The following is a 12791-nucleotide window of genomic DNA, read 5'->3' on the forward strand; positions in this document are numbered from 1 at the left end:
AATACATTTTAAACAGCTGAAAAAAATTAGAAGAAAATTGAATGGCTTTCAAGTCTGCCTTTTTCCCAAGCAGACAGCTGATTTATGGTCACTTTTTGTAATAGCCTAGGGCATCAATTGGGAAAGAACATTAAAGAAATGTGAAAGTGGCTGTTTTCAGGGATATTTGAGCTTTGACCTACATATTCATGAAAGCCAGTGTTCACACATTCAAATTGGGTAGATGAGTGCACAGATGAGTATTTTTTTAGCAGACACTTAACTATAACACTCTGAATAATAGTACCTCCATCTGCATTCCAGATAAGGATGCTATTGGTGAATTGTAAATGAAGTAATGGATATGGGAACATTGTTACACTCCCAGAAAAATGAGCTATTTGAATTTACTTCATTGTTATTTGTATTAAAGAGTTATTTGTTCATTTGCCTCAGAACAGAGAGAGAACAATAAATTATTTGCATGTCGGAACCACAATTTATACCTTGAGATGTACTGAGCATATTTTATGCCTATCAGAAAATGCTATGCATAGATGAGGTGCTTTGTATTCATTGTTGAGTAATTGGGCCTCACTGTCTTTGTTATTCACGTGCTGGAGGTAAAATTCATCCTCCACATATTGGATCTCAGTTTATTATTTTTATGTTTATTAAATAGTGAGCCATGAAATTGACATCTTTATGATGTCAGTTGAGGCAACTTCATTGAGACAGTGGAAACAAGAATAAGATCTAGGCAGCCTCTAAATACCTCTTGTATCTTAATAGGATTGTTCATTAACTGAAATTGCCAATTTGATATATTTCTTTACTGATTTGATTTAATCAAATAGACCACAATTTGGGAATCATATACCTATATACACATTACAAGTGGATTATTTTCTGCAGTTTTTCCTTCTGGTGAGAATTATGACTTCCCTCACCTCCTAGAAACTTCTTGCTCCATAGGTTATCAGGACACTGGGGTGGACCTTACTTGGAAATTTGTGATACTAATCCTGAATCCTGTTATTATTTTTTTTTTTTCAAGGAACCTCACCTAGTGATAAATATTTTCTGGAGAAACTATTAAATTCAGTCATGAAAACCACACTTTAGAGCTCTGTCTCTTCCAAAGCAGCTTTGCATACAGAAAAGTATCAGCAAGAACAAGTGCCTATCAGTTAACCAGATATATTTCAGCTAGCACTGTCCTCGACCCACTAAGTGTTGCTATCAATTCAGTCTAAATATCAGTCACAACAGTTGAATATTAGGCTAAATAATGTAATACAATGCTCATGTCATTGAGACAGTTTTTTTGGCCTCGTATTTAGATGTATAGCAGGATACACTATTGCTGTTTAGAAATAAAGTTTCAATTAAAATTTTAGAATAAATCAAGGGTTTATTTGTGGGTATCATATACTGACAATGAATATCCTATTTTAAAATTGGAATTTGCTTTTTTCCTTACAAAACAGATTTGTCTTAATAGTATAGTTTTCTGTAAGCGTCTTCATTGGAATATATTAGTCTTCAGGAAAGCTGTTTATCATAAGGAATAAAGTCTTGGAATGCTATTCTTAGCAGGGATATAATATTACATACTGGATTTATTCATGCTTTCCTTGTATGTTTTTACCACACGGATACGCAGTTAAGCTATATTTTTTAAAGTGACAGCAAATGCATATACAGAAAATTCCACCATTAATGATGTTGAAAAATAAAAGGCTTCCTATAAGTGAGAAAAAATAACAAAAATACATCTGTGTTTCTCTAAATTCCACCCAACCAAATGCTCCCTCTTTTTAAAATCCCTGAGTATTAAATCAATTGGTCTACCTTCTTACCATGCATTAAGAACATTCTTTTGCCCCCATCCTGATATATTTCTCAACCCCTACAAAATATTGGTGTTCAAATGTAGAAAAGGATGGATTAAGTTTTAGAGCCTTTATTTCTTGAATTCTGTTCAAATCATTTTCTTCCTAAAAGTATAGAGACTTAAATTGTAGTGCACATTTTAAACAAGAAGAGATGCTTACCATGGGCATGTACAGACCAGTCCGAATTAAGGAAGATCAGCATAGCAATTTCACTTGTGGGTGGTTAAATGCACAGTTAGAGACACTCATCTAAATGGACTGCTATGTAAAGCTAATGCTTCTGCTTGATCACGCTTCCATCTTTTTCAGCAGGTTGTCCGTTTTCTCAAAAAGGTTATAAACATCAGGGAAAAGTATGCTAAAGAATAGAATTGATTAATGTGACATATTTGAGTTTCTTTCTACCACTCTCTCAACAGCAAGTCATAGCGGCAGCTCCAAACACAGTGAATTAAATTTAAATTACACAGCTTTGGCTAGAAAATTGTGCTGTTAATTCAGCTTCTAAAGTGAAATTTGATTTTTTTCCCCTACACTTGAGCCACTTCCTGATTTTTCATACTGTGATGATGGTTTTTGCCAAGCCATCTATTGATTTGAGGTCTTTTATTCTCAAGATTGTTGCTGGTTTTTAATTTCTGGAGGAAAAACATATATGAAAATCAAGAACGTATTTCATTATACCAGGGAAATTATATTAAAAAGTAAAACATAGTTCTACAAAAGGATCACATTGTAGTTATTTTTTTCTACTGTAAGAGGGCTATAGGAAGTACCATTGTATGACATCTTTTGTTATTTTAGGAATTGTGTTTTGCAGAAGGAAACACTGAGAACATTCTCACACTTTCTGGTTAGTGTATTATTGTTCCAAAAGAAAATAGGTCGGCTTTTAAAACAAAGCTTAACTTGTATTGCCTAAATAATTTAGTCTGCATGAAACACTACGCACTGAGTCACACAGTTGTAGCCAATGAATTTTTTTAAGAAGCAGTTTTTTAAGTTTATATTTGATGTTTGCCTTCTAAAAGGTCAAAGTTTGAACCTAGACAGTAAAAGATGGTACTTAGTTCAACAAAATACCAATATAGCTACTGTATTTTGATACAAGTTTTAACATGAGACCTCAAGTTAAGAAGAATTCATATGTACAAGTTTCAGTTTAATATCTGTAATTATATTATTTATAAATATAGTGCAAAAACATTAAATTGGTATTACATTCATGAAATATTGAAGAAAATGTTGATAATAATATTGAAAGTTTTAATAAACATTTACAGTGTTGTCCCCTTCTAGGTACTTTTCATGTACTAATTTAATCCTTGTAACAATAGATACTATTATGCTGTCCATTCTTTTAGGAGAAAAATAAGACACAGAACTGTTTTCAAATGTTTTGAGCAGGGGTTCTCAACTTTGGCGTTATTGACATTTCAGGTTAGATCATTCTTTGTTGTCTTCAAGCTGTCATGTGTATTTTATAATATTTAGGCATTGTGTGGTAGCTCATTCCTGTAATCCCAGCACTTCGGGAGGCTCAGATAGGAGTATTGTTGAGGCCAAGGGTTCTAGATCAGCCTGGGCAACACAATGAGACTGAGCTGAGACCTTATCTCTACAAAAAAAAAAAAAGAAAGAAAGAAAAGAAAAGAAAAAAGGAGGAGAAGAGAGGAAGAGGAAGGAAAATAATGTTTAGCAGTCAAAAAGAGACAATGATAGTAGCAGACCTCAGAATTCCAATTGTGACCTCAAATATTTCCACATATTACCAAATGTCCCTCCAGGTGGAGGAAGGAAAAGGTGGCACTATCACTGCTGATGTGAGAGCCATTGGTTTAAATAATTTATTTACATCCTCCTCCCTCTAACAAGAATAAAACACCAATAGGAACAACACTATATTGATTTCATCAATATACTTAACATTCCTCAAAGAAAATGAGAAATTATCTGTAACCTTGAAATTAATTTGAAATTGAGAATAAAAGTAGCTTTCCACGAGATGTTGGTCCAGGGGGAAAAAAAAGCTGATTATCTCCTCTGGAGGGAATTGGAGCAATTGACTGGCAAGACTACGTAATTCAATAACACATCATTATCAAGTCTGTTTGTATATTACCCAGCAAGATGTAGTTTGCCAAAAGGAGAATGGATCTTTGCTTTTAAAGCTTTCTTTTTAAAAAGATACCTACATGATTATTATGCAAATTGCTAACGATCTTCACTGACATTAAGAGTTACATTGAGGCCTCTGTTCTATTCCGTTGGTCTATATATCTGTTTTGGTACCGGTGCCATGCTGTTTTGGTTATTGTAGCCTTGTAGCATAGTTTTAAGTCAGGTAGCATGATGCCTCCAGCCTTGTTCTTTTTGCTTAGGATTGGCTTGGCTATATGGGCTCTTTTTTGGTTCCATATGAAATTTAAAGTAGTTTTTTCTAATTCTTTGAAGACCAGCTGATCTTTGACAAACCTGACAAAAACAAGGAATGAGGAAAGGATTCCCTATTTAATAAATGGTGTTGGGAAAACTGGCTAGACATATGCAGAAAACTGAAACTGGACCCCTTCCTTACACCTTATACAAAAATTAACTCAAGATGGATTAAATACTTAAACGTAAGACCTAAAACCATAAAAAACCCTAGAAGAAAACCCAGTCAATACCATTTAGGACACAGGCATGGGCAAAGACTTGACTTGATGACTAAAACACAGAAAGCAATGGCAACAAAAGCCAAAATTGACAAATGGGTTCTAGTTAAAGAGCTTCTGCACAGCAAAAGAAACTATCATCAGAGTGAACAGGCAACCTACAGAATGGGAGGAAATTTTTGCAATCTATCCATCTGACAAAGGGCGAATATCCAGAATCCACAAAGAATTTAAACGAATTTACAAGAAAAAAAACAAAACAACCCCATCAAAAAGTGGGTGAAGTATATGAACAGACACTTTTCAAAAGAAGACATTTATGCGGCCAACACTCATATGAAAAAAATCTCATCATCACTGGTCATTAGAGCAATGCAAATCAAAACCACAATGAGATACCATCAAAATGCCAGTTAGAATGGCAATCATTAAAAAGTCAGGAAGCAATAGATGCTGGAGGATGTGGAGAATAGGAACGCTTTTACACTGTTGGTGGGAGTGTAAATTAGTTCAACCATTGTGGAAGACAGTGTGGTGATTCCTCAAGGATCTAGAACCAGAAATACCATTTGACCCAGCAATCCCATTACTGGGTATATACCCAAAGGATTATAAATCACTTTACTATAAAGACACATGTACATGTATATTTATTGCAGCACTATTCACAATAGCAAAGACTTGGAACCAACCCAAATGCTCATGTTACTCTGCTCTTACTTCTGAGACAATTGGGAGAGTTTCTGGATTCATGCATTTGCTGCTGCTATTTTAGAAAGGGAAGTTGAAAATATTGGTTTGCCTGGAAGTGTAAGTCTTTTTTTTTTAACTGTTGAATTTATTGACAAAGTTATTCATAATATTCTCACTTTTTATTCTTCAATGTTTGTGGCATTTGTAGTGCTAACTCCCCTTTCATTCCTGATATTTGATAATTTGTGGGGGTTTTCTCTTTTTTTTAATTTTTTTCAATAAATGTGGAAATGATTGATAGACTGGATATAGAAAATTTGGCACATATATACCATGGAATACTATGCAGCCATAAAAAAGAATGAGTTCATGTCCCTTGCAGGGACATGGATGAAGCTGGAAACCACCATTCTCAGCAAACTAACACAGGAACCGAAAACTAAACACTGCATATTCTCACTCATAAGTGGGAGTTGAACAATGAGAACACATGGACACAGGGAGGGGAACATCACACACTGGGGCCTGTTGGAGGGTGGGGGTCTAGGGGAGGTATAGCATTAGGAGAAATACCTAATGTAGATGACAGGTTGATGGGTGCAGCAAACCACCATGGCACGTGTGTACCTATGTAACCTGCATATGCTGCGCATGTATCCTGGAACTAAAAGTATAATTAAGAGTAACATGAAACCATCTCAAATGCTAAAGGTTTCTGTTTATTTAAAGTTATATTGTAAAGCATTCACATCTGAACGAATTCTTTGTTCTTAAAGACCCTGCACTTGAAAGATTTTTAAGCCTAATACTTTCTGTAAAAGTGCATCACCCCTTGTCTCCATTTTCAAAATGCCACAACTTTCTTAAAAATTTAGTTATACTTTAATCTGTGACAATATTAGGTGCTCCTTTAATATTAGGTGCTCATGTCGTATTTTTGCTTTTTCTTTGAAGTAAGACCTGTGTTCTTTTAATTCCACTTTTAAATGAGAACTGTATCAATGTTGCAATTCTGAGTATTGTTTGAACAATTCTAATCTCTTTAGTCCTTAGTAGATGTAATGAGATATTTTTATTTATTTGTATACATCGGCTTCTCTGTTTTACCTTAGCAGAGCCAACTCTGATGTAAGCCTTTACAGATTCCATGCAATATCTATGCTGAATTTACTGCAGCTTGTCAGTGGCAATAAAGAACAACCTTTCGTGCTTATCAGTGTGTTGATTATGTGACTAACTGCTAGGATTTACAGACTCTGCTTTTTATTACAGTGATAGTTATCTTTTTTGCTATAAGCGCAATGAAGCAGCTAGAATGTCACAGAGAAAACTGTCACCTCTTCCCCTCCCCCACTTTGAATACACTTTTCATTTATTATGAAACCATAATGATGAAAGGGATGATGAGGAAGCAATACCTGCTATCTGAACATTACAAAAATGAGCTTCAAATGTGAAATCATAATGAAAGTGAAAAAGTGTCTTAAATGGATTGTATTTCCTTGTCTTTTTGCACCAATGAAAGAGCTATCTAATTCTCTACTTAATCTGTGTTTCCTACAATAACAAGCTATATCTCACAGATTCATCAAACTCTACACAGTCGTGAATATAAAAGGTTATGGCTATTCTGCTTTTAGGAAGCCAAGCACAAGTACAACATAAAGCCCACTGATGCATACATTGTAGCACTCCAGGCTGTAATAAATTTCAAATCATCTGTTTCTGCCAGGTTGTTTTAAACCTCTGTATGATACTGTGTGCACCTTCTATCTGCATTTGGGTGGATGGGTATCGACAAGTTGGCTGTCACCATTTCTACGTCCTCATGTAAACTAAACTGTAATCAAGTTTTCACAAATAGGCAGTTACTTCTATGAAGGATCTAAAATGTAAGCTCTGTGTCTTTAGAAAGGGAAATAGTGAATTTGGTTTCTTGATAAACAAATTGTGTTTCACTTGTCAGTGAGACAAAGATGAGAGAATCTGTTAGCACCCTTTAAATTAATCTACCGAATGTGATTCTTTTGCAGACCACAGATGACATCCTTGTGGCCTCAGCAGAGTGTCCCAGCGATGATGAGGACATTGACCCCTGTGAGCCGAGCTCAGGTGGGTTAGGTTAGTCCACTTTTTTTCTTACTTCCTTGGCTTTACTGTAAATCTTTGTTGCATGTTATTTTCCTTAGAAGGGCCTTATATTCATGTCTAGAAGTCTATCCTCCTATACCATGGTTGATTGTGAGATGAGGACTCTTGTTTTTTACATAAATTTTTCCACATTTATTGAAAGAAATTAAAAACAAAACATGCCAAGATTATGTATTTCAGAAAAAGCAGTGGGTATAGCACACAGGGCTGCTACCTTACCGTTCACTTTCCATTAGCTCACGACATAATTTTTGTGTGTAACAATATAATGAGCTTTCCCTTGGGTCACTTATAGTAAAATTATAAAGCTAAAAAATTGCAGCACATTGTGCAAAATTATTTGACCTTTCTACTGACAAAAAGTCCCCACCACTCACTCTGCCAGCAAATTACCTTAAGTGATATATTTCTGAATTTCGGAAGTGAGGGTATTATGGCAGTAGTAAAACAAACAGCAGGTAGAGTCCTTGATATATTTAATGGAGAAATATTTGAGTCTTGCCATGTTTCCCTAAAATTTAAGCTGAAGCATTTTACTTCTTTATGATATGTTTGCATCTTCTGATGTGACTAACATAAACACTGTTACCATACAGCCCTTATACCATTAAGTGGTGGCTGTAGACCCTGAAAAATGAATGAATTCATAGCCTAGATTTGATTCCAAATATTCATAACTTCATGTGTTAGGCTCATTTCCATTAGTTTTGTTTTGTTTTGGTTTGGTTTTTGGTAAAGCAGTATTTAAATTCAATAATATTCTTTGCTGGTCATAGTGGCTCACGCCTGTAATCCCAGCACTTTGGGAACCTGAGTCAGGCAGATCACTTGAGGTCAGGAGTTTGAGACCAGCCTGGCCAACATGCCGAAACCCCGTCCCTGCCAAAAATAGAAAAATTAGCCAGGTGTGGTGGTGTGCACCTGTAATCCCAGCTACTCGGGAAGCTGAGGCAGGAGAATCACTTGAATCTTGGAGGCAGAGGTTGCAGTCAGCCAAGATCACGCCACTGCACTTCAGCCTGGGTGACAGAGTGAGATTTTGTCTCAAAATAATAATAAAATAATAATAATAATAATATTGTTTGCATTAACAAAATCAGTGAGGTGGATATGGACTAACCACTATCTGCTAGTGGTGTCTATTGACGTCACCTAGAATCCCAGGAGAATTTCATGTCACAAGAAAGTAATGAATTTGCATTCTTGTGAAGAATACCACTTTAGAGTAAATCCGCTCTTTAGAGTAAATCGGGATGTATATCGTGCATCTCGTTTTGAATATTTGAATATCACTTCCCCCACTGATTGTAACCACTGACTGTAGCTCTTAGAGAGCAGCTGCTGAGTGTCAGGGATGGGGAAGAGCTCGGCAGTCACCTCGCAACAGGAGAGGGCGTGGGAGACCAGGCTGGATATGCTCTGGTCCCCTTTCCTCTAGGCTCCACAGTGCCAGTCAGGACTCTCAGCCCCCAGAAACATCTATCATTCACAATGATCAGCTCTGTCACAATCATCCATTCCATTCTCCCAGCTCATTGACCTCTGCAATCATTCCCTCTTGGTTGTCGTGACAGATATAGTCACATCATGGCACTATCCTAGGCCCCTTTACTAAGATCTTGCCTTTGTTTTCATTGGTATGCTTAATCTGTTAGTTAGCAAAAAAAAAAAAAAAAAAAAAAAAGTCATTGCTATTGCTTTTCTGTCATTATATCAGTCCCATCTCTCTGCCTTTTCCCACCCTCAAATTTCCCTTTCCCATTTCTTCTACGCTCACATGCCCAACCTTCCTGGTGTTAATCTTTCGCACCAGGACACTCTTTTTTCTATCTCATCTTCTCTGAGATCCTCTAGCATGAGTTGTCCATGTAACAAAGTCTGGTCTTTGTATATTGGGGTGTGTGTTATGTATAGTTGATTTTGTTTTCCCAATTAGTGTTTTCTTGAGGGTAATCCATTTTTTCAGTATTTTACACAGTATTAATACAGTGATGAAAACTGTTGAAGTTCTTACTAATTGACTTGCTGAATCCCTCTTTTACTGTCTAAGTATAGGCTATCATACTCTTCTTGCAGAATCCTTACCTTGAGTACCTAGTGAATCACAGGAACTAATTGCACTTAAAATTGTCACTTTTTCTTCTTGAGCTCAGCTGAATGATCTAGTTCTTCGAGGCATTGCTTATAGGTCTGATTAACCATTCCTTATGGACTAGTTTACTGTCTGTCTTTTGCTCTGGTGACACTAGACCTAAGAACAAGATGGTGGAGGAAGAAGATAGAGGAGAGGAGAGAAAAGGCGGATGGGGTAATCCTTTTGCCATCGTCTTCTGCTTGTTCACCGGATTTTTGTCTGCTTTGTTAAATATCATAGCACAATGAAAAGGGAGTAGCAGCTTATTAATTGCCATACTCCAGGGAATCTTTCTACCTTTTTTTTCTTTACCACACTATCACTATCTGAAAGAATCATGTTTACTTATCTATTTGTTTTTCATTCATTAATGTATAGCTTGAATCTCCCCACAAGGTAAACTCTATGAAGCAGGAACCCTGCTTTTCTTGCTGCCTGCATGGACTTGTTCTGTCAATTTTAATTCTGTTCTACTGCACCAAAGTCTGTTACCCAAAATACAAAACACACCAGCTACTGATTCTATCTAATGACAGCTACTTTAACACACTTGTACCGAGCCTAGTTTAACTTTTTCTCCTCTCTTTCAGTGTGTCCCTCCTCACTCTTCAGTTTTCAATTCATCAATTCCTGTTAAAACAAGAACTTCAGATTATTTTGTGTTAATGGGATCATTCACTGTAAACCTGTCCTGTGATCTTATCTCCCCTGGTCTTGATAATGTATGCCATGAATTGTTTCACTTTCAATTTCTGATGTTAAATCTCTTTCTACATTAGCTTTTTCTGTCCAACTCCTTATTACTTTTTTTTCAAGCCTGTCTTTAATGCTTCATATGAAGGTGGCTCTTTGGGCAGAAATTGGTTCTATTTATGTGATAGCTTCTAATGAAATTCTTAGTTTATATGATGTTTTTCTGTTTTCCAACTTTTTTCTTGGAATAGGGGTTGTGTTTTTCTGTTTGTTTTTGTTTGAATCCTGTTTAAGTCTGAATAATGTTTCATCATGGGCTGCCCCTCCTGCAGTTCATTGTTTCCTAACATACTGGTTTTCTTAAATCTCTTTTTCCTGCTTGCGATTCATCTTGAATGCAAATATAAAATAATATAGACAGTAATCATAGCTGTTGCTATTTTTAAACATTGGATAATTGTAGCTGCTGCTATTAGATGTTAGAAATACCTTAATAAAAATTATTTTGCATATTAGGCTATATTTGGGGATACTGGCTTTTTATAAAACTAACATATTGAGGTAAATATTCTGAAACAGACATATCTTCTATGCACATTTGCTAGTCCTTGGGCAAGTGAAAGCAAATCTTTGTAAGGAGATGCACCATTACCTTTATAGGTGCGTTGCCCAAATCTTCTGAGTACCTCACTCTCCCTAAGTATTTACTCATGAGTTTTCTAATCACTCTGACCCTCCCCCACCTTCAAAAAATGGCTTTTTCTCTGAAAATGTCCTATGTTCCTTATTTAGGTACCTTCCTAAAGCTGTTAATGGAAGAAACAGGAAAAATATAGCATCATCTTGAGTACTAGTAAATTATTCCTTTTATCAAATGTTTGATAAATTGGAATTACCTGTGGCTCCACTCAGAACTCTTAATGAACAGGGAAGTTATATATTTGGTGGGTTGTCAGCTTCAACATTGATCAAGTATTGAGTGTCACTATATACCTACTGCTTTGCTAAGCAGTAGGGAGCAAAAATAGAAAGTTCATACCTTCAGTTCTATATTAATTAATATATTGAAGATATTTATTGCAATGTCTGGCATAAAGTAGAACATAAATGGTGGCTTTTTTCCCCCAACTCAGTTATACAAAAAGAATATTCCAAGCTATTTTCCCTTTTACATAATGCTGTTACTTTTCCTGGCTGAAAATTGGTGGGCAACTGATGAAACCACTCAGGCCTCCTGATGGGAACTGTACATGTTAAAACTAGATCAGGGTCAACCTCCCGGGTGGGAACACAGGGAACTCAATTATACTTGATTTCAGCCACACTGTCCTGCACAGTTAGCATTGGATGATAACTTCACATTGATATGATCAGTTTCAGAATACAAAAGGATGGCTTCAGAATACAAAATGTTGGGTATGTGATTGAGGAGGGCTAATTGAACCTCAGCTCTTAGTGAACAGGTAGAAATCTGAACCAGCTATTGGTCACAAGGTCACAGGCCACTGTTGTCCTAAAGTGCCCATTTTAAGAAGCCTAGACACATGAGAGATAGATAACATTTTTTTCACAATTTTTCTCAAAAAACATTTACAGCTTCTGTGATTTTTTTTTCTCAGCCTAGATATGTGATTGCTGGAGTTAATATATGAAAAGTATGTTATAGAAAAATGTTTTGCTCAAAATAAGTGTTATATGAGTGTTTCCTGTTATTACTATTTGTATTATTTTAACACACACACGCACATATTTTCCGAGACTTTGTTTTTCACACGAATATAAGTTTTTATAAAATGTCTTTGAAATTCTACATTTTAGATCCACTCAGTAAATTGACAAAATGGCAACACTGCAAAACCACTTAAGTTCCATGAAGGTCTTTAATCATGTCAGTATTGCTTAGCTTGGGGGCCCTCTTCCAAATAGAACCCTTTCTCAAAACTCCTGAAGAAGTTTTAAAAAGGTGAGTTTTATGTTGATATTCAAGATCCTAAATGAAGATAATGACCCTCTTTGCTGTAGGAGCTCCCTAATAAATAACTCTAATTTATCATTTGTTACAAAGGGAACCAGACCCGCTTCCTGTTTTCTGGAGTCCTGTTTAGGAAGGACAATTTCCTGTTAGATTTACAGTGCTAAGAATAATACGTCAATTCTCTGTGAGTGGTTAGGGGATGGGTAGCTAATGGGATATTAGGCCACTTTTCAAATCAATTAAACTTTTGTCAAACTAGGAAAAGAAAAGCTCCATTGAATAATAAAATATCTCATTAGTTGTGGAGGGAAGAAAAGGATCACACATTTTTGTGGCATCTCTTTAGCTGGAACACAGGAGGTGAGGTCATCAGTACAACCACTCAAAAGGCAACTGTTGATTGCCTATCAGAGGAATCATGTTGATCAAGGTTCAGATTATATAAGCAATGATAAATAGCAATAATAACTAGTATTTGGTGAAGATTTATTCTGTGCTCATCATTGTTCTTAGTCCTTTACAAACATTATTCTGTGTCATTATTTTATGAAACTATGAAGCATTTTCATAGCTAAAGAGATTCAGAGAGATTAAGTTATGTCATGTAATAT

The 12791-nt window shown here is 35.8% G+C and overlaps 1 protein-coding gene across 44 annotated transcripts in view; it reads left to right on the top strand.

Annotated features, from left to right (window-relative positions):
• NRXN1 (neurexin 1) overlaps positions 1-12791 on the top strand; it is a 1121298-nt gene that overhangs the window by 1092052 nt on the left and 16455 nt on the right. For 29 of the 44 annotated variants that reach the window (XM_054548195.1, XM_054548164.1, XM_054548176.1 and 26 more), the window contains one exon: positions 7261-7348. In XM_054548195.1, the coding sequence (XP_054404170.1) occupies positions 7261-7348 (88 nt within the window). The remainder of the gene's footprint in view (positions 1-7260; positions 7349-12791) is intronic. The other 15 variants (XM_054548166.1, XM_054548178.1, XM_024242422.2 and 12 more) reach the window with 1 other exon arrangement.

The sequence above is a fragment of the Pongo abelii genome, chromosome 12 (assembly GCF_028885655.2).
Source record: "Pongo abelii isolate AG06213 chromosome 12, NHGRI_mPonAbe1-v2.0_pri, whole genome shotgun sequence".
Classification (NCBI taxonomy): Eukaryota; Metazoa; Chordata; class Mammalia; order Primates; family Hominidae; genus Pongo; species Pongo abelii.